Raw genomic sequence first — 21,748 nt, forward strand, 5'->3', positions numbered from 1 at the left:
TTCTCCATGCCCACTACTTTTTAATGACGCCATTATTTTATTCTTGCAGAACATTGCCATCCCCTTCGAGATCGAGGCCGATTTTGAAAGTCTACTGACTACTGATCTAGTGACAATTACCATAAAGGTCACCACGTCCGTCGATTATGAGCGAACTCCCAGATACAACTTAACACTCGCTCTCAACGTAAGTAACAACAAAGAGGTGAAGCTGACTATGAATAATATTTACAACAATCTTACTATAATAATACATATTGAGCACCCTTTTCCTGTTGCATGTCTTCTCTAAGTTCTCAAGAAGAGTGAATAACCCTCAAGACTTAATTGTTTTGAATTTCTTGAAATCAATAAATCAATCAACAATTATTTCCATAATGCCAAAAAGAAAAACATGACAATGTAACAAAAACAAATTAATACATTTTAATTAAAAATATACATTGATATAAGTAAGCAAGAAAGGACAATAAAAAAAGGCAATTATGGGGGCATCTTCCGAAGCCGGGGGCTTATATGGAGATGCCTTGACAAAACAAAACCAAAATGACAACTTAACAAATACAGAAACATACAAACAATCGGACAAACGCAAATATAATACACATGGGATTAAAACATACTGGATATAATTATTTATGGATACAACAAAAACGAAATCGGTTTCCAAAGAGTAGTATGTCTTCATGACATTTTTGTACCCATTTTTTCCGACAACAACGCGATGAAATATTTCCATGCATTTAATATCAGACAAATGCAGACATTTTAACAAACCACCCTGCAGACAATTGACATTAATAGTAACCGAGACAATGCATTGTGGTTACCGACTTGATAAATTGACAAACAAAACAATCAAATCATTGTTGTTTAGTATGAACAATGAAACCTCGATAATGTGTTTAAATAAAAAAGTCTTTCTACAATATCAACTTTATAGTAAATGGGTTTGTATTTTCTTTCTGATATAAGGACACCTTAGTGGGAATGTACCAGTACGATGTGGTCACGACAAGTTTAGTGATCGAGATCGAAGATTTGGATGACCAGGACCCGAAGTTTCTGAATGACAGATACACGGCGATTACCAGTGAGGGGTTCACTGGTAGACTGGACGTGCAGCCGCCAATTGCCGCTAAGGATCAGGACTCCTTGAATGTCCCTGTCAAGTATTTCATCACAGGTACAACCACTCTACATGAGACGTATACGTCACGCTTCGACGTCATACTATGACGCAAAAAAGATAGCAATTGAAATTATGCAGCAATTCGCGAAAAGGACTAATTTATTCACTTTGTTTACAATTATGTACCACTTGTCCCTATAGGTGCTGCTCCCTGTTCGCAAGATAGTTTTAGAATTAATGAAGACAGCGGAGAAGTCACGGTGATCATAGATGATCTGGCTGCAGGGGAGTGTGGAATTCAGCTTCGGGTAAGTGTGCTGATCCATTACGCGCCCCCCCCCCCCCACTGCACACGTGATGGGCGACAACACGCGCGCCTTTCAATGCCACACTGCATGTACCATGCTGTGATTGGTTAAAGCGCCGTATGGGGCGGGGCTTGATAGACCGTCTATTGGTTAAGTCCTCACAAGTTCGTCTCGCGTCATCCAGTCTCATGTGACAAGTTATTCCAATAAGCTAGCTGTGATAAACGTATGCCTTTGTTTTTTCTTTCAGTTCCCCCAACAAAATAGACTTGTTACGAGCCTGAGTAAAACTTTGAGATACGATAGTGGCGTATACTGAGGTTCGGTTCGCATTGGGCACTCATTAAGGATCCTCATTTTCTGGAGGGGGCATTCAATCAATTTGGATCATTCAAAAAGTGTCTACCTTTGCCTTCCATTAGTTCTTAGCGGGAGGGGGGCACAATGGGGGCACAAGTCTCGAGTCAGCGTGGGGATGCCCCCATGCGCTCGACTTTAGTTAAGCCAATGATAATAAGTAGCAACAACATTCCCTCGTGATAATCCTTTTCATCACCAAGATAAACATCATATATACCATCACCATTCATCTCTGGATACCATCATTAACCACCACAATCACCCTTCTCATTCCTTCCTATTTGCTGCATGCTCTGAGAGTATCTTTATCCATGCTTTCTTAATATCCTTGGTAACCAGGCAGAGCAGGCTGACAACGACCTCCGTTTTGCCACGGCAACCCTTGAACTCACCATCGCAGACGTCGATTCATCATGCCCTACTTTCCAGACAAAACGCTCACGGGCAGAATCGACCCTCCGGACAAAGTTGCGTACATCATCAATGGCGTCACAAGGTTGACACTTGAAGTCCGTGATGACGATACGGTAATAATTAACGACACATAACGGCAGTCCTGAAATACCTCTAATATCGATTTTTAAATTGCCGTTTCATATGATGTATCACACATTAAATTTTGCGGTTTTATGCTCAAACAATCTGAGGCAAATGCTCCGGGATATATCTTTTTATAACGTTTCATTTGATTTTTGGCAGGAATTCATCGGAAACATAACCCTTGCAGACAACAGCCAGCCATTTGAGTTGGTTGCAGTCGACCCAGACACGAATCCACGACGTCTTTACTTTAAAGTGACAGATCCGTCTTCCTTGGTACTCAACAAAACCTTCAACCTCCAGGTAATATCCTGCTCCTCCGAGATGACAAAAACGTTCTTTAGTTTCCCTTTAGCTGTTGGCGTTCATTTTTGATGAGCCGTTGCTATCTTATGCTTTTCCCCTAATATTATCACAACAAAGCGAAGAGATATGATAGAGCTTGGTGTCATTCTTTCCCGATTACATCCCTCTTACTTCTTGAGATAACTTCTTTCTTTCTCTTTGTTTCTCTTTCGCCTGCATTTGCCTTTAGGTTGAAGTGAGAACCGATAACTGCTCGAATGCAGACGTGGCAGACGTTAGTATCTCGGTAATGAACTTGGAACCGGCTTTTACTGAAGCTAGATACGAAACCAGCATTTTGGAGGAACAAGTTTACGACACTTCTATACTAAAGGTGACTATAGTTTAATACATTGGAGACGTCGAAGTCCCAGACATGAATCGAATAATGTTGTAGAGGATTTGTATAAATCATATAATCCATACTGTCTGACGCACCCAACTCAATGAATCGTTTTCAAAAGTTAAAAATAGGTTTGAAACAGTAACAAGCAAACATGAAACAAACAAGCATGTGAAAGGAAAAGACGGGGTAAGAGTGAAAACAGGGAAAAGCGAAGAGGGAAAGAGTAAAACTTTTCGCATTTCATTCTTGCTGGTACCCTTTTTTCCAAGTTCACATGTATAAGGCTTAGCCACTGTCTATGCTTATGAGCTTGATTGAGCAGTGCAACTGTCTTCACCTTCCACACGACCAGGTTTGATTCCCACTGAGGCATACATGTGGATTTGGTTTTTCAGTCCCTACCTGATTTTGTAGTTTCTCCCTGGAAAATCTCTCGGGGTTCCCCCAAGAACTGAAACTGTACTTTCCGGTGTATCTTCATCTCATCATAGTCTTGACCCTTGAGTTTTCTTCAGACTCCCAAGCTACAGTGCATGCTACCTTTGAGGAATCTTTGGCTTAACTTTAAGTGAGAAGTAAAGTGACATAAATTAAATTAAAATTTTGATATCTAACGTTTTTTTTTTTAAGGTGACTGCCGAATCCACAGGCGTAGCGGGAGGCATTGCCTACATCTTGAAGTCAGCCACGGATGGTGGAGAGAATTACTTCTCAGTAGGCAGATCGACTGGTGAGATCACTGTTCCTGTGAAGACGGATGCTGAGGAAGTGGAGAGGTTTATTCTCTTCATCGAAGCTCAGGATAGCTCGTGGGATCCAGCAAGGTATATCTTTTATTCATGGACACATGAACGCAAATTGTCTTTAAGTATTGGAAAAACAAGACAACCCAGCAAGCCTAGCAAAACTGCTCTCAGCCCGCGTGAAATTCCTTTCAATTTATTCCGAATGGCTATTCACTTGCAACTTGTTTATGCATCAGTCTACACATTGGCGTTATTTGGTAATCCTAATTGCCCAACCGGTAAGTGGACGTCAGGCAGTGAATTAGTCATTGAGTCAGTAAATTAAACCGCCACAACCTCTTTCTGTAAAGACTCTGTCTTCTACAGCGATCAAAACCATACACATTTGATGATAGCCATTGATAAAGCGAAAGGTTGAAGAAGTCACACAAAGGTATTTTGTGGTAAAGTCATATTTTCAATGACCTGTTCCTTCGACTTTTATTCCCGGTCTCTCTGAAGAATCTCATTCGCCAACGTCTACGTCACGGTTAATGACACAAACGACAATGACCCGGTGTTTATTAGCACGCCGCCAGATAAGTGCATACCAGAAGACTACAACATAGGTCGACGCGTGCTAACTGTCACGGTGAGTATACTTACTTCCAATCAACTCTTATTGATTCTGACACCAATTATCTTTATTGATTCAGAAGAAAAATGACATAGAGCAACCAACTCTTGTAACATTTGTTCTCCTGCTTTTGTGCCCATGTCCCTGTCTGAGGCCACCGATGATATCTTACTTCGTTTACCTGTCATTGGAATGGTCAAAAATTACTCTAGCTGTTCTCAATTTGCAACATGTTTAACCTCGTGAGTTTTAATGGTTTCTTTTAATTTTTGCAGTGAAGTAGCTGCAAACCTAAAGGTTGTTTCCCCTGATGCATTCTTTACGGTTTTTGTCTGTGTTTGTCAGGCTACCGATGCGGATAAGGATGATGTTTTGGCATACAGGCTCGAGACGACAGGCTTGCCCTTCGTCATAGACAAAGAGACGTGAGTTTGCAACGCACTACTAACTTGTTATATAAAGTGATGTCATCGTTAACATTATCGTTAAGTTGTAATTTTGCTCTTGTTGTAATTACTTTATGTTGTAAATGTTTTCTCGTCGGCTGTTTAATATTTTTCAGGTTGTAAAAGTTCTTCTTGTTGTAGTTCTTTGTCAGTAGGAAATGTTATTCATGTTGTTCCTAGTGTCCTTTTTGGTGTCATATGTTGTAGGTCAGTATGTGTAATGTGCTTCTTATTAGTGTTTCTGTATATAAATATAGATGTCTGGTTGTTGTCGTGGCTTTATTGTTGCTACAAGCTTTAAGACGGATAGATTGTAATTCGTTGTATATCTTATCTTGAAGAGGTGAGATCACCTTGAATGAGACTCTGGATGTAGACGCTCCAGGCAGTCAAACGAATTACACATTTGCCGTCGTTGTTTCCGATGGGAATGTAGATCATGTAAGTAATGACATTTAGTGGGTATTTCTAAAACATCGTCAAATCTACATTAGCTTTAGCATCAATGAACACAATTTGCCAACAGAAATCTCAGCAACAGCAAGGGTACGACTGCAAAGTTAGCAATAAAGTTAGCGGGGTGATGTAAATCAATATCAGGTTTTGTCTTCACCGACGTAGTGGTGAAGACGTATGCACTGGAAAGCAAGAGGTCGTGGGTTCGAGCCCCACCCAAGTATTTTTTTCCAACTCGGGAGGTAACACACTGAGTGTACAGTGTGTATACGTCGGTGAAGGGCAAAACCTATTGATTTATAAATATGTAATTCTTGAGAAATATGGAAAACAACAGTGTCAAATCAACGTCTGCACAATGGATAACCTTAAAGACAATAGACCCTGCTATAAACAACAACAAAAACACAATAATTAACGCGAAGAGAGAAAAATAAAATCCACGGATGTTATTCACTTATTGAAATTAGTCTACTCACCATTGCTATAAACATTCTCTGCTACATACTAGAACCAGTCAGTCACTGTCACCATTTGTGTGACTGATGTCAATGACAACGCGCCGGAGTTTGATGCCGCATACGAATGGGATTTACCCGAAGAGGAGGAGATAGACTACCGAGTGTTTCAGGTATGTATCAAATCTTGTCTAGCCATCTCCGCCAATTCTCTCCCAAACTTGTTGTAATTATATCCTTTTAAACAGTTAAAAAAAAACTTTAAAAGAAAAACTACTTTTTTTTACCTTAATGTAAGTGCTTGTTGAAAAATTACATTAGAACTAAATTATTTCACTTATAGGCGATTTTCATGAAAACAAGACCTTATCGAAGCGTCTTTTTTTTTTTTCAAACAGTTTTTCTCATTTTTTCGTGACGTTATAAAGCACAGTCAGTTTCGGTTAAAAAATGTTATGCTCCAGTGACTTAGAACTTATGTATTGAAAAAACTCGATACAGATAAATGTAATTGTGTCAGGATATTCGCTGATAACTAACTCATTCGAATTCGGTTCAGGTTTCCGCTACCGACGCCGATGAGGGCGCTGTCATTACCTACACTTTGGGGTACACATCTTACAGCAAATACACATTTCGAATCCTGGATGATAAGGTTTGTGTGAGACATTTTCATTGATTTTTGAACTCGATGACGTCACACCCGTTTTAACAACAAAACCCAGGAGTTTCTTAATTGAATAATAAGTGTTGCATCACATTTAGAAGTGTTTTGTTTCTTTTATTGTATTTCAAGAAATGTACTAAATAAAAATTTAATTCAGCTTTTGACTGTTTTACTTTTAATAATAAACAGGTTATTTTGTTGACTGTGTTTCTTTTCTGAATTATTCAATAATCTTTAAAGTGCAGACAATAAAAATACACTATTTTCCAAGTATCAGAGCTGAGCTCACTCAATCTTCCTCCTTCCTGCAAAATCTTTAAAAAGAAACATTCCTGGTGTGTCGGATTTTGAAGATGTTTGAGATTTTGGCTTGCGATGAAAAGCTGTTAATGACTATCATTATTTCCCCTGACTTTTCAGGTTGGGAACATCACAGTCAATGGAACCTTCGACCGTGAGGAGCAAAGTGTAGTCGAGGTCATTGTGGGAGCAAGTGATGGAAAAACATCCCAGCCTTCACCACGGTACGGTCTATCCACTACTCACGTGTAACTCCTGCTATGGGAATGGTTCTGGTTGCAGTTTAGTCGACAAGAAGCTTGTATAAGTATCCAGGAATAAATTGGGGATACAAGTCGGCTGAAACAATAATCTCTTTGCTTTTCCGGGTTGATTTTCTTTTTCGTCTTTTGAGCCATCATTTTCAAACAGATTTTTATAGTGTTCTGTGGGAAAGATGGTAAAGAAATAATTGATGTCAAAATAAATAGCAATGTTAAAGGAACCTTTTTTTTCAAGTAAATTGTTAAAAATCTACAACTTCAAGACTGTAAAGATTGAGTTCTTTTTTTACGCATTTAATTTTTCAGTTTCAGACTCTTTCTTTTGTTTTACGATCGTTTTCTTTTTATGTTTTGATATTTCAGGTTAGGTTTATTATTCAAGATGTTAATGATGAGCCGCCGATCTTCGACCCCACAATGACCTGCGTGACGTCATCTCCTTTCCGTATCAGCGAGGACACTGTTGTCGGTACAGTCGTCTGTCAGTTCAGGGCTACTGATGGCGACGAAGCGAATACAATAAACACACGAATTACCTACGAATTACAGGACGAGACAGGTACAGGTATAATGCAGCCTGGAGATACCACGCACGCGCATTGGTTATGCGCACAGACCATTCTTTCGACCAATAGGATCGCCACATTAATGCGCGCGCCTCAATTTAACAACGCGCTTGGCATGTGCGTGAGCGTTGTGCCCCTTTATTTTGCCTCTAACGGCTGTTGTCTCCAGCATTACAGTTTTTAAGTAGTAAAATTGTTACGCGATTTTACGCCTTGTCTTGTAAATTCTTCTTTTTTTCTTGTACGAGAGCATAATGAATGTAATACATGATTTCAATTAAGATTTTTAATCACCCTTTAATTTTGCAACAACAGTGTCGAGACTATGTTCGTTGCATTTATTTTATGGTGGAAATATATTGGGTTTTTTTCAATTTTGTTTTATTTTGTGGATATGTTTAATGTGTTCTGATATTTCGTTTTAAACTGGACGAAAGTAAACAGTCAAATCGTTTTACTATGCCTCGTGGGAAATGATACATAACGTAAATATGATCTCAATTTTTTAAAATTATGAAATATATATCATCATCATTCATCATAGGATACTTACATTAAGTAACAGTATTTGTCATTTCATTGCAGATTTTGCGATTGAGACCACTGATGACAATGTCTACAAACTTATCGTGAATGGTACCCTTGATAGAGAAATAGAAGACAAAGCGTCATATGACATCATCATTGTGGTATGACTAAGTTAAACTTTTAACGTTTTCATGGCAACCCTGATATAACTTGGTTTGCTAAGACCAAGACGAAGATATTTTTTATAAGAATGCAAAGAATTGAAAAAAGTGCCATATATGTAAGCTACAATTTTTCCCAAACATGAAACACATAAGAGTGACTTGTATTGAGTCTATCTCAAGCCAAATCATCCATCAGCTTGGCTTCTGCTGGAAATAACCCATGGAGCCCTGGGAAGTAGCTGCAGCCGCTGTTATTATTCCAAAGGCGAGTGTATAATTTCCAGCCGTTATCAAGTACTTCTTACACCGCCTCAATGGAATGCCTTTGTCGCAGTTTATTCACGTAGCAATTATATGACTTGATTTGAGACTATACGTGGAGACCTTTGCGATTGACGAGTAACTGACTCCTGAGGACCGTGGACGTGACTACGACTATCGTATCGATTGAAGTACTGCACAACCAAATGATGGATCCTGCCACCTTTACATTAACAGTTTTGGTTTTTTTTACACTGAAATTTGTTTATGCCAATGCTGCTTGGTTTTTTTCGACATTGCAGGCAAGCGACTCTGGAACGCCGCAACTCAATGCCACTCTGCAACTTCGGGTCATCTTGACTGACGTGAACGACAACCCGCCTGTGTTCGACCAATCAAACATGGACATTGTCTTGGAAGACGAAGCTTCCCACGACTCGGGCAGCCTGGTAAGGCTACATCTTATACATGGCAACTATCGTGAGATCTTAATAAAGAAACTGGCACAAATAAGGATTGAACAATGACGATTAGGTCATCGGTCTGTTGGACGTGACCTAAAGCTGGTCATCATTAATTCTGGCGCTGGCCAAATGTGACTAAAGTATCTTTTTTTCATGAGTCAAATCGTTTTCATTTTTTTGTGCAGGTTGTGAGTCTAACAGTCAGAGACCCAGACGAGCTCCCAAACTTCTTTGTATACACTACAAGTGGCAAGGATAGAGACTCGTTTATAGTTGAACCAACAGGTATTACTTCACAAGCTTTGAGTTGTAATTCTAATTCAACTGATTATTACACCTGACCAATAAAATACCTTTTAAGTTTTTGATCGGAAAGGATTGTTCTTACTCGAATAATAAACATCGCTGCACTTCGTTCCCTTCTTTAAACATAGAAAATGGTTGCGACGTCTTCGTCAGGAGCCAGCTGGTCGACTCCACTCAACCTTACATCATCGACATTGGAGTCAAGAATCCAGACGAGCCGAATCTCCAGGACCCTCGCAGTACTATCAGTCTGAGGGTCTTTGCCGGGGAGCTTCAGTGCTTACAGTTTGAGCCGCAGAACCCAAGCCTGACGTTTGCTGCACCTGATAACGTTACGGATTTCCTAGTCATTCAGATGATGGTGAACTACACGTGCGCTGATGATCAAGACATAGACTTCATTGAATTTGCGAAAGTGGCGGAGACGTACAGATCAGGTAGATGTATCAGCTTCATCATTTAAGGGTTCTGAAAAAATATTTGCTGGGGAGGACAAGACTAATGCCGAAATTGGTTAATTAAACATCTCAGATGTTTGTTCCATGGTATTATGTCTCAAGGAATTATTCTGACCATTCGTCCTTTGATTCCCAGTCTAACACGTGTTGCTCCCTAAATTATGCAGCTAGACCCACTCCGAGATAGGAAGGATATAGTGACTTCACCTGTAAAAGACATTTTGGCGACATTTGGAATTTCAATCTTTCCCATAAGATCAGACTAAATTTGCCCTCTCTTTTACCATTTTTTTTCTTAAAAATTTTAAAGGTTTCAGTTCCATTTTGATAAAAGACTGTATTCAACCTTTTTCACCGGAAAGTGGTTCTATCTTAAAGCATAAAAAAATAGGCTGGTCAAACTAGAAATTGATTATTTTCTTGATTTTAGTCTAAATCAATGTGATGTACTTTGACATTTGGTAAGAGAATTACGAAGTTCCATCAATGCTTTCCTTTGTTAAACAGACCGCGACCAAAATCCCGCTGTCGACTCCGACCTCTTTTCCATCGATGAGATGAGTGGCTGGTTGACGGGTAGTTCATCGGCTTCCTCTGGACTCTACGACATCACTCTAGAAATGTTCAACAGCTCCGACGTCAACAATAGCATCCGAGCATACACCAAGGTCTGACTGGATTAAATGATCCTTAATTGTACTCTTCTATTTCTTAAGATACATTTCTCCATCTGATGGTATTTTAAAAACAAAAGGTTGTGTTAAACGGAGAAAGCAATATTAGAATTCATTTTACCCAATTGTACAGGTTGAAGTGAGGTTGGTTTCCGATGACAATGTAGCACCTGAATTCTCCTCCAAAAATTCGTGGTCCCGACTCTAATCCTGCCGATAGAGGGAGACGTGGAACTGTTCGATCTGAGTAAGAATGTGACGGACCAGGATTATCCAGCGTACGGTAACGGCGAGTTGGAGTTTGACAAACTGGCAGAGGATTGTAGTGGATGTGCTGACGATCAGACAGGTACTCATTAGCCGGACTTTTAATTAAAATAATTCGCTATATCGACGCCATTTTTTCTCCTTGCGATTTCTTACAAAGTGCTCAACCTATTACTTTTAACAAATTTGGTGAAAGGCAAAACCCTATTGATAGTTGCATTGCCATAAACATAAACTCTTTAGAGGATCAGAAAATGTCCTTCCATGTTCAGATATCATCCGAGTTACACCTGATGGTAAGCTCTTCCTGGCTGTCGACTCGACAACCCTCACCGATCAATCGGTCAATGTAACGGTACGAGTCCAGGATCGAGCGCTGACTTCCCTCAATGACACAGCGCTCGTGAGTATCTCCTTCCGGCGAGCGAGCACCAGTCCTCCAACGTTCGTCAAGGAATGCAAGACACCTGTCCTGATTGACGAGGTAAGAATTTACTCGTCTGAAACTGAGCGGTTGGTTGATTAATGACTCCGTGTGTAATCTGAAGAGGGCGCTATCCAAGCTTCCAATGAGGATAACTAAAGGACATTTTACTGACGCACATTTTCGTTCCTTTTCATCGAGAAATCCGTAAAATGTGTCAACTAGCATCTACAACTCTTTGCTTCTGTCGGATGCAAGTCATTCACATCGTGGTTTTTTAAAACAATTTTTGCCTTTTTGTTGCAGCAACTAGAAGTAGACGTTCTCGTGTGTGCCCTTGAGGCTGTGTCTTGGGACGGACAACCAGTCATCTACAGATTCAATGGTCTGGAACCAGGGAACTTCTCGCTGGGCTCCCAGACCGGGGATATCTACACGACGAGGCCCTTCGATTACGACGCAGACGACAGACTATTTGAAGTGAGTGCTTCTGTAAACTTCTTTTTCGTTAGTGGACCCTACAATTCTCTCATCGGTAAACCACACTCCCTGGATATTTTGCTAGGAAACGTCCTGCATCCTGAAAACATTTGCTATGCAGGAGGACAGCAGAACGTTTTAAGATTAAACTTTTTAGAGCTATATCAAGTCTCATCATCATGGATTAGCTAACGGCTCTTAAGTCTGTGAAATCATCCACCTTCTCCCAATTTATTTGAAGGGACCAGTCGGGCGAATTAGGAGATAAAATCATGATATTGTTGTTATTGGTGATTTTCCAGTCACCCTTGCGAAAGATCATTTTGATAGTCGCTTATGGTTCTGGAATGGGTGATTTATTGATAATGTCACAACATTGTTTCCCCCACAGCTACTTGTGTTCGCGAGGACTAGCGAGTCTGGACCGGAAAGTTTCACCGTTGTTACTGTACAGGTTGTTGATATCAACGACAATCCCCCAGTATTTGCACAGGTAAGATCTTGTATTATTGGTGTAGCGCTCTCTACAGGTAAGGAACATGTCATATAGGGCCCTCATGTCGTGTACAATTTACCACAATATCTATTTTTGATCTCCGTACAGCAGGACTACATCTTTGAGTTTGATGAAGACACTGACGATACTGACTGCGCCGAGCGTGAATGGTCTATCGTTGCAACAGACGCCGATTCCACACCAGAGAATAACATCATCCAGTACTCTATCGTTGGTATGATAACACAGTCATTTTAATAGCTAATTATCACAAAATATTGATGTTGTCTCCGGAGTAACTTGCTGGACCTAATGTGTACATCGCAACATTGTACTGAATACGTTCCAAAATCAGTATTCAATATCCTCCCAAAATCAAGCTACATTCTCTTGATGAACTTTATTAGTATAGTCACATCAAAAAGTCCTCTTTCGAAGGTTTGAAAATGGATCATTTTCTCATTCCAGGTGGCAGTGAGGATTTCGACATCAACCCGTCCACTGGACTGATCGTCAAGATCCGCTGCATCGATGCCGAAAACACCAACTACACGTCCCGTACAATCAGTCTGACTGTCAACGCGACCAACCCAGAAGCAGAACTTCAACTTTTCGGCTCGACGGTCGTCACTTTTATCATCCGGGATCTGAATGACAATGCTCCGACCTTTGACCCCGTGGATTACCCTCCTGTGCGGCTTCCTTATTTACCGTCGTATGCCAACATGGGGACCGTCACTGCTATCGACGTGGACGTGGTGAGATCAATGATTCAAATAAGATTTGAAAATTTCGGTGTTTCCATCGAGCAATTCACAATAGGGAAGCGCTTCTGCTTGGGATAAACAGTAGATTTTTTTTATATACTTTTATAGGCCTTAGCAACAGGAACATCTCAGTTTTTTTTAATTCTTAGTTGTCTTTTTGGTGAATAGATTTATTGTTTTAATTATGTCTCACTCATGAACAACGAAGGGGATTTAATACCTGCTATGGAGTCGAACGCGAATTTTGAAAAGTGGCCCTTACGTAGAGCTGACATTTTCTGGTTTTTCGTCTTCATGGGGCAAGGTGTCTGCTTACTACTGCTTTTGGTATTTAAGTAACTTGGATTTTTGTATTCCATTTTTTAGACCGAGTACAACGGTGCCGTCGTGTATTCATTTACGCCAGGACAAGATATAAATATGCTCCAGTATTTCACTATCGATGCGAACACTGGTCAGATCAGGACATCAAACGTGACTGGTTACACCGATGAAGAGTTTGGAGAAGCGAACAGTATAACGGTAAGATTGTATTTAAAAAGACTAAAGGCTTGCATATCAGTAAAAGGGGGAATTGTACAAGAGCACAACTGGTGATTTTCCTACAATGCCAGTTTTGTTAATTTTAACTGTTAAGATTATTTGATCATCAAATTAACAGAACTAGGCCTGCAGCATGTTTTGTTAAGTGCCAAGGCAGTTTTCCAGCTATTAATAAAGTTGTACACAATGTACAGCGCTCTGTCAACTGAACGTTCCAGCACTGTCATAATGGTTTCCGAACTTATCAATGTCAAGTTTACGGACGCAAGTCAGAATCCAAGTGCGGGATGGCTAGGATAGTACAACATTAGTCCAGTCTGTTCGAGGTCAAATCTTCACATCTGTGTAACCATGGAGCTATAAAACACCAAATGAACGTTGTCAGGTTCCCAGTGTGTGATGATGTTATAAAAAGTCTTATATGAACCTGAGAAGCCCTTCTCTGACTCCTGTTCCTTTAAGATCCGTGTGGATGCACGTGATGAAGGTTCTCCACCGCAGACATCCCCTGAACCAGCTCGCGTCCCCATCATCATTGATCGTACCTTCCAGGACGAGCCATACTTCTATGAAGAGGACAGACAACAAGAGTTAGTTAAGCTAATTACCTCTTCGGTATTAAAACAGAACGTACCAACTGCCTACATTCTTGGGCAAATTCGTCCCAATGGTTCGTCAACAATTTTGGGAAAATAGCATTTCCCAACAGTGTTTCATTCCTCTTTTACGGTGTTATACCCACAGTGCATAATTGGGAAAAGGGTTAATTCCTTGGACACTGCCGAACATCAGTAATTTTTAAACTTCTCCTGTTTAAGTTCTTTGAGACTGATTAGCTATGTAAATAGTTAGGATGTATTCCTATCACTCCAGATGTCTTCTTTTGTTAAACATTTCAAGCTTAACCTAGCAAATTAAAATTATTTTAAACAAATCATTGTCTCTGTTAATCTGCAGGACGTCGATACCTGAGAATGCAGCTGCATGGTGCAGCCCATTCGCTAGGCCGGTCATTCCTGAAGACCCAGCAATCAGAGTTGTTTACAGTATTCTAGCTGTCGATCCACCATCTGGTAAGAAAGATGTCTTCAGGCATACGTGTTGGAAATCTACCAGGTCTTCTTGACGGTCCTGTCTTTGAATTTTCCCGTTCTGATTATCCTCCTAGACTTCCATCACATTTTGTTTATTTTTTTTATCTCCCATGTATAAAAAGGAGCTCAGTACACAATTTTGTTTTCATCATATATGCTTGTAATTTATAACTTTATGTGTATTTGTTTTCCCTCGATGGCAATTTGCCAAGTTTTGTTTGTGCTATGTTTATAATTTTTCCTGAACGACAAGTTTTCATTTGACCTGTCGCCGTTTGCGAGTTGCCACGCCCCTTAGACAACTCTTTTGGAATTTGTGTGCGTTGAGTTTTGTTTGTTTCAGATTTTGCGCGTTCCGCGTTCATTTTAATATCATGTCATTGGATAATACATTTGTATTTCACAAGCCGCGTCGACGCTATTCTACGATAGGTTAATTATGAAAATAAATATTAACCGTATATTTTTTCCTGCGTCACTGCTTTCTTTCTGATATTGCATTTCATTTATGAGATAATTTCACTTGATCTCTTGTTTTGGTCCAGCCGAGTCCAAGTTCGCCCTGAATGTCACAGACCCTTATTCTCCAATGCTCTGCACAATTGAAGCTCTAGATCGAGAAACTGATGCGGAATACTCCATCACTGTACAGGCAAGCTCTTGCAACACAACGGTGGAGGTTTGCACTTCCGCCAACCAGGCAAGGATTAAGAGACAGGCTGAAATAGAAGGTATGTTTTTTTTTGTTTCAGGGTGGTAAAATGTCCAGTTATCCTAACTTTTCAGGGCATTTTTAGCCAAGAATTCTGAATTCTCAAATATCCCCAATTTTGTTAGACACGACATGTATATGGTACATAATAGTAATATAGAGTATGTGTAGCCCTTCTCAATTCCATTTAATCCACTTTAAATAAATGAGTTACAACTCCGCTCTTATGGCCAAAACATTACCTAAAGCGGTTGAGGCAATGCCTTCTCGAAGCCTTTAAAAGTGGACCACAGTTCATGTGGACGGCCGTTGAGAACTCGAGCTCTTACTTTGCCCATTACTTCCTGTCATTATTCATCGGAAAACTGTCTCCACAAGTTTATCGTCCTAAGTTTCAATGTTGGAATGATTGCAATACCCAGCCGAGAACAGTCCAGATTTCAGCACTGTCGTCATACGACTTTTCGTCAGTGACGTCAACGATGCCGCTCCTGTGATTAAGAAGGACTTCATAGATGGCGCCAACAAATTTCTCATCGGTATCCTAGATGACACCAAATATGGCGCCAGCATCTTTTTGCTTCAGGTAAAGCTCTATTGGCATCTTTTTCTTGAAAATAGCGGCTATAGAGCCACCTCTGTAGCTCGCCAATGAGAGAATTCCAGGGCTAGTCGTGGAGGTAGCTCTACATCCAGGTAGCTCTGGAACCACTTCTGGATTTAGCTGCAACACCTGTGGGACACTGAGACTGCTTGAGCAAGCTTGAGCAACATTGAGTATACACAAGGGCGGATCGGGGGGGGGCCAAAGGGGGCCATGCCCCCCCCCCAAAAAAAAAAAACGAAACCAATTTTTTTTTTTTTATGTAACATCGCAATAAAGGCAGGCAATGAGTACACCACCATCTTTTCCTCAAAAAAAAATTGGTTAAAGTGGTCACAAATTGCCTCAGATCGCACCACAGAGCATCTAGAATCCAAAAAAATTTCGGGGCTCTTAAGCGGGCCCCGAACCCCACGCCGTAATTTTTTGGACCTACTTTTTGGGGGGACCAAATTTTTTTTTGGGCCCCCCAAAAAATGGTGTTCTGGATCCGCCCTTGAGTATACAGTGTTTATAAAATACGGCAGTGACGGGCAAAACCCAATATTGAGTAAGTCTTGGTACCAACTGAAATACAATCTCTGAAACCACATTTGGACTTTGCTGTGGATCCAGTTGTGGGCCCAGCCCTAAACCCAGCCTTCAGGCTACTTGAACTAGTTTTGGCACGAGCTCAGATGCTAGCTCTGGATCTAGTACCTGTTTGAGCAAGTTGTAACTGTACTTCCTTTAAGATGAATCTCTTACCAATACCTGGAGTACGATCTGATAAGAATGATGCCCTTCCTTTTCAGGCCACGGACGCAGATGCCACATCGGCCTTGGAGTACACCTTGGAATCGGATGACAAAAATCTACCCAAATTCTTCCTCAATCAATCCACTGGCATTCTCCGGGTCGACGACATTGTCGCCAATTACTTAGATGATGCAAGTGTCGACCCGAAAAAAGAGCAAGCGGTTTATGACGTCACATTCAAGGTCACTGACACCCTGACAACGGGTGACGCGAGCAAAGCATCAGCCGAGGTTCAAGCTAAGGTTGGTATGCATATTTACTCTTACACCTTATGCATATGTATGAGGATCGCGTTTGATATTGATGTATTTCTACCTTGGTGCCTTCATTTGATTGCTCATTACACATTCTCCTTGATTTCCAGATAAAAGTGCTTTTCACCTTTGAGTCTGCCATTCTGGTGATCGAGAAAACCCCAACAGAGGTAGAAAATGAGCAAACGGTGCTTCTTAAGTAAGTATCTGCCTTTTAAGGATATTAAATTTTATACATGACTTTGCACAGTGGATAGTACAAATTTGAGTAAAAATGTTTGCAGACACATAATGCGAAAAGACTCACGCTAAATGAGAATTTTAAACCAGGAAAAAATGAGGTTTTTCTTTTATTTTTTTTTGCATATTTGAATTGTAATAGCTGCCACAATGTGTCCATTATGAATAGGGTGTCCTACGATTGAACAGCGCTCACCTGTTTGATTCTTGTATACTGGGACCTCTTTTTAGACAGTACCCTTAGTTATTGTTTGTATGACTTACTCCTTTCTTGTTTATTCTGATACCAGTTGTCTGTCGAGCAGTCTGGGTGTAAGTCTGGTGGCAGAAAGACTCGAAGCTCATATTGTGATGAATGCAAATGCTGCACCTACAGTCGATAACAAGAGGTATTCGTCAAATATTAATATTTTAATTTTCATAACAAATGTATCAGATATGAAATGATGAAGTTATACATTTTCTTGTTTAATTGTATTACTCTGTAAGCATGTTGAAAAAGTTGACATTTGAGTTTACATTTTGTATTTTTTTTTAACTGAAAATATTTTCTTCAGTTTTTCATCTAAAAAATGTATATAATATTTCGAACAAGAAAATTGACATGTTTTTTAGTCTAGAATTTTATTTTGTAATATTTTTGTAAAAGTATTTAAATATTGTGTTGTTGTTGCAGAACTGACCTGTGGGTGTATGCAGTAGATGTGAGTATAGATGGCGGCTCGTTTCTCAAGTACTGGGATATCAAAGCGTAAGATCAATCATAATTTTAGTTATAAGACAGTAAACTTGAAAGGCATTTGAATCTCGACCTTTTGAAAACCATGCCTGAATATTTCACCAACTATAATGCATGTCAAGTATTGTTCTTCCCATATGTCGAATACCTTTAGTCAAATCCCAAGTTACATTGCAATTTGGTTGATCCAGCAAGAGATTGATTGAAATTTACGATTTTTTCTTCTTGTGTGAATAGGAAATGGGACTCCGCCAGCTCGGCCGTTTCTGATTGTAGCCCGGACATCAACATACAACCTGTCCGACCGTCAGCTGTTGCGAATCAGGAGTATGATGTCTCCTTGATCGTCGGGATAGCTTTACTGATACTTGCAGGTTGCATCGGTGTTGCTTCAATCCTGATGATTGTTGCCGTTATCTACATGTGGAAGGAGTAAGTTAATAAAAACAAAATCATTTGTTTCTAGTAATCAAACAAAAGTTCCCTGCAAAGCGCTTTCATGGCACATAGCTCAGAAGCCCAGAAACCTCTGGAGAAATCATATTAGATTAATGTCCAGATTTAGACACTGGGAAATCCCAGATGCGAATTCTAATGAACACTTATGGAATCAGGAAGGGACCTAATCCACATATCAGCCAGGTCGCAGCGATTGTAGATGAGGAGAGTATCAATATGCCAACTTGACAATGCCCACCTACCCCTAATGTCACAATAACAAGTCACATTTCAGAACAGCACAAGCCACCTGTCCAAATACACCTGTTAATTATTGATTGTTGTACCATTTTGTGTCAGCGTGAAACTTCAAGGAGGCCGTCAGATTTCCCGCAAGTTGGACATGTTGATGTTGACGGAGAAGGACGAGCACCAGTACGAGTTCGGGACTGACAATCCAGCATTCGAAGACGACCAATCGGTTGAGGAGGCGTCTGTTGCGTAAGCCACGCCCCTTTTCAATCAAGCTCGATTTGGTGGAAGGGCGTGTCCAAAGTCCAAATTTAGACGGTCGAATAAAGTACACTAAGGGACTGACTTTATGTGTTAGAATGAACAAAATATTAGATTGATAAAATGATCCTTGAAAGCAAAATCTGCATCCTCTGTGCATTATCAAGGCTTGAAAAGTTGTCAGTTTAGTGAGATTGTTACTTTTTGATGTCATCCTGACTTGGTGACTTCTGACGAGTATTCCCTGAGCAAAACAGTGACAAATTAGGAGACATCCAACGTAGTTTGGATAGCTTAGTAAGTAGAGAGCGAGTAGTGTGTTCAGGAGCTAGGTCACAGGTTCCCATTCACCTGTAGTCACTTTTTTTGTTTCACCTCATATTACTGTTCAAACTGAGACTGCTTGTCATCTATATGATTATTTATCTGCCATATCGAGGAATCAAAGGTTATCTGATTGTATCACGTAACTGCAGGCATGTCAGTGAAGTCGAGGAGGAGGCTAAAATTTGTGAAGCTGAGGTTGCTATAGAAACGGAGGTCGAGGAAGAACCAAGATACGTAACTACCAGTGAGTGTTAAACATTGAATCTCATTTGATTGGGTCTTTGTATATTGTGGATGTCAGATGAAACTGTAGCTCAATCAACAAATCCCGCCCCATTCAACTTCACACATTCTGAAATAGTTTGTTACTTTCACTTCATAATGCTCATTCTTGCTCTCTTTTATAGACGTCGCTGAAGTCCCAGTTTCTCCACTGCAGAAGGGTCCGGAGTACTATGAATCACAGGTGAGGGCGCTTCTCAAAGGATCTGGAAATTTATCTCAAGTATAGATTTAGTGGCATGTGTAAACAGGTAAAAAGGTAGACTCTATATTAAAGGGATAATTTACCATTTTCAAGATTTTAAGTGTTTGATTTATTCTTTTACACAGGAACTTGTGTTTGACTTCTTGGAGTATGAAGATTCCGAGGATGAGCCTGGAATCTCCGACTATGCCCATATCAAGACTACAGAATACAGTGGTGAAGGTCCTGGTTCTGACGTGGCTCAAGCACTGCCTGCTAGCACCGAGGCAATGAATGAACAGGAAGGTCAGGATGATGACAAGTCGGATGACAAGTCAGATGACAAGTCGGATGACAAGTCAGATGACAAGTCGGATGACAAGTCGGATGACAAGTCGGATGACAAGTCGGAAGACAAGACAGAGGACAAGTCGGATGACAAGTCAGATGACAGGTCAGATGACAAGTCAGATGACAAGTCAGATGACATGTCGGATGACAAATCGAATGACAAGTCAGATGACAAGTCAGATGACAAGTCGGATGACAAGACAGAGGACAAGATAGATGCCAAGTCAGATAAATCAGATGACCAGTCAGATGACAAGGCTGATGACAAGACAGATGAAAAGGCAAATGACAAAGTGGATAACAAGTCAGATGACAACGTAGCTGACAAACAAAACGACAAGCCGGGTAATGAGTCAGACGGGAACTCTGACGACACTCCGAAAAGCACGTCAGATGACAAGGAGGGTGACAAATCAAACCAAGACGACGTTACCCAAGAGCCACCTTCAGAGGGGCAAGAGCCAGAGGAACCAGAGACAGAGCCACTACGGACCCCAACCACGCCCAAATCAGTCCACTTTGATTTATCGGACCGAGTCGAAGACCGGAGTAGTTCCTCGGCTTCATCTGACAGCACTCCACTGGTAGACTTCGGCATGGGAAGGGTACCAGACTTCCTGGAAGAGCTTGAGGTGACGTCACTGTAATACGTTTCTCTGTAGGTATCTACAATGTTCGCTCTGCTACGGCCACCAGGTATTCAATGAGTTTAACTGTATAGATATTGATGCTTCCACTGGAAATTAGCTTTCCTTATAGATATTGTGACTCGTTATTGACATACAATGTAATTATAACAATTTCTGGATCCATGTTTACTTGTTTGAAAAGCTTGAATTTCATGAACGTTCCACAACAAGTATGCATTCAACCGTAGCAAGAAATATTCTTAAATTAAAACGTACGTAGTGCCTTACAAAGTTTTCAATGCTTGCTACACTGAGAAACCAAAGTAATGTCTTTGAGATGCGCTAGATTACCTAAAACGTGCCTTATAGTCACACGTCGCAATACTTAATAGGCAAGCGTAGGTAGACATGATGCAATTATACGAAAAGTGCCTTAATAGACTGCGATATTTGCTTCATTAAATACATAAAGAGTGCCTTTAAAATACACTTGCAACTGGATTTTAATTGTTTCTATTGCAGAATAAAATTGTTCTGATAAATTCCGTTACTTTTTTTAACAGCTGCTACACACTGCGATTCTTATGCATTGTTATTATTGTTATATGCTGCAGGTATACGATGTAATTTTGATGATTTGTTCATGTACACCGAATCTGTAACCTGTACTCTTTTTTTTTTATCTAAGTTGAAGTTAGATAATTTGTTTAACCTAGAAGCATATTCGAATTAAGTTAGATTTCTTGCATGTGAGTGTGCATTGCATTGTATACACAAGTCTACTAATGATACATTTATGCAGAGCTTCGGTGCGTGCTAATCCCGTATATCGATTGTTTTCCTTGATTGTGAGAGCGAACGTCACTCACATTTTGGACTTCAAGGAGCTTCGAATTTACCGAAAGATTTGTTGATACTAACCATAAAGTGCCTTGCACATGTCTTTTATCTGCAACCTAAAACTGTTATTCTTAAAACATTTTATAAATTAATAGTATCGTTGATTGGCATTCGTAGCGCATCTCACTATTGTGCCCTTATGTGCCTTAGTCATATTCGCAAATATATACATGTACCCTGTCATTTTATGCATGCTATTAGGTACGACAAAGCTATATGCAATTGATATTTTTTATGGCATAATAAAAAAAAGTACCGTATGTTAAACAGCGGTTTCGTATAATTGTTTTGCAATTATTCAC

At 40.2% G+C, this 21,748-nt stretch overlaps 2 protein-coding genes across 2 annotated transcripts; both read left to right on the top strand.

The window, feature by feature from the left end:
• Nucleotides 1–1,359: 1,359 nt before the first annotated feature.
• LOC119732166 (protocadherin-like wing polarity protein stan) lies at nt 1,360–7,491 on the top strand. Its single transcript, XM_038205580.1, has 12 exons — nt 1,360–1,440; nt 2,140–2,327; nt 2,500–2,643; nt 2,876–3,019; nt 3,662–3,855; nt 4,279–4,408; nt 4,739–4,818; nt 5,181–5,280; nt 5,807–5,926; nt 6,313–6,408; nt 6,841–6,944; nt 7,347–7,491. The coding sequence occupies exons 2-12, from the start codon at nt 2,214–2,216 to the stop codon at nt 7,402–7,404; spliced, it is 1,284 nt and encodes a 427-aa protein (XP_038061508.1). The 5' UTR covers nt 1,360–1,440; nt 2,140–2,213; the 3' UTR covers nt 7,405–7,491.
• Nucleotides 7,492–10,607: 3,116 nt separating this feature from the next.
• Nucleotides 10,608–21,716, top strand: LOC119732165 (cadherin-23-like). The gene is made up of 20 exons (XM_038205579.1): nt 10,608–10,753; nt 10,944–11,155; nt 11,402–11,575; nt 11,967–12,068; nt 12,180–12,306; nt 12,540–12,829; nt 13,205–13,360; nt 13,844–13,971; nt 14,339–14,454; nt 15,021–15,206; nt 15,610–15,773; nt 16,586–16,831; nt 16,954–17,042; nt 17,374–17,472; nt 17,760–17,834; nt 18,060–18,254; nt 18,621–18,761; nt 19,250–19,344; nt 19,508–19,566; nt 19,713–21,716. The coding sequence occupies exons 6-20, from the start codon at nt 12,797–12,799 to the stop codon at nt 20,562–20,564; spliced, it is 2,634 nt and encodes an 877-aa protein (XP_038061507.1). The 5' UTR covers nt 10,608–10,753; nt 10,944–11,155; nt 11,402–11,575; nt 11,967–12,068; nt 12,180–12,306; nt 12,540–12,796; the 3' UTR covers nt 20,565–21,716.
• Nucleotides 21,717–21,748: the final 32 nt, after the last annotated feature.

The sequence above is a fragment of the Patiria miniata genome, unplaced genomic scaffold (assembly GCF_015706575.1).
Source record: "Patiria miniata isolate m_02_andy unplaced genomic scaffold, ASM1570657v1 HiC_scaffold_24, whole genome shotgun sequence".
Classification (NCBI taxonomy): domain Eukaryota; kingdom Metazoa; phylum Echinodermata; class Asteroidea; order Valvatida; family Asterinidae; genus Patiria; species Patiria miniata.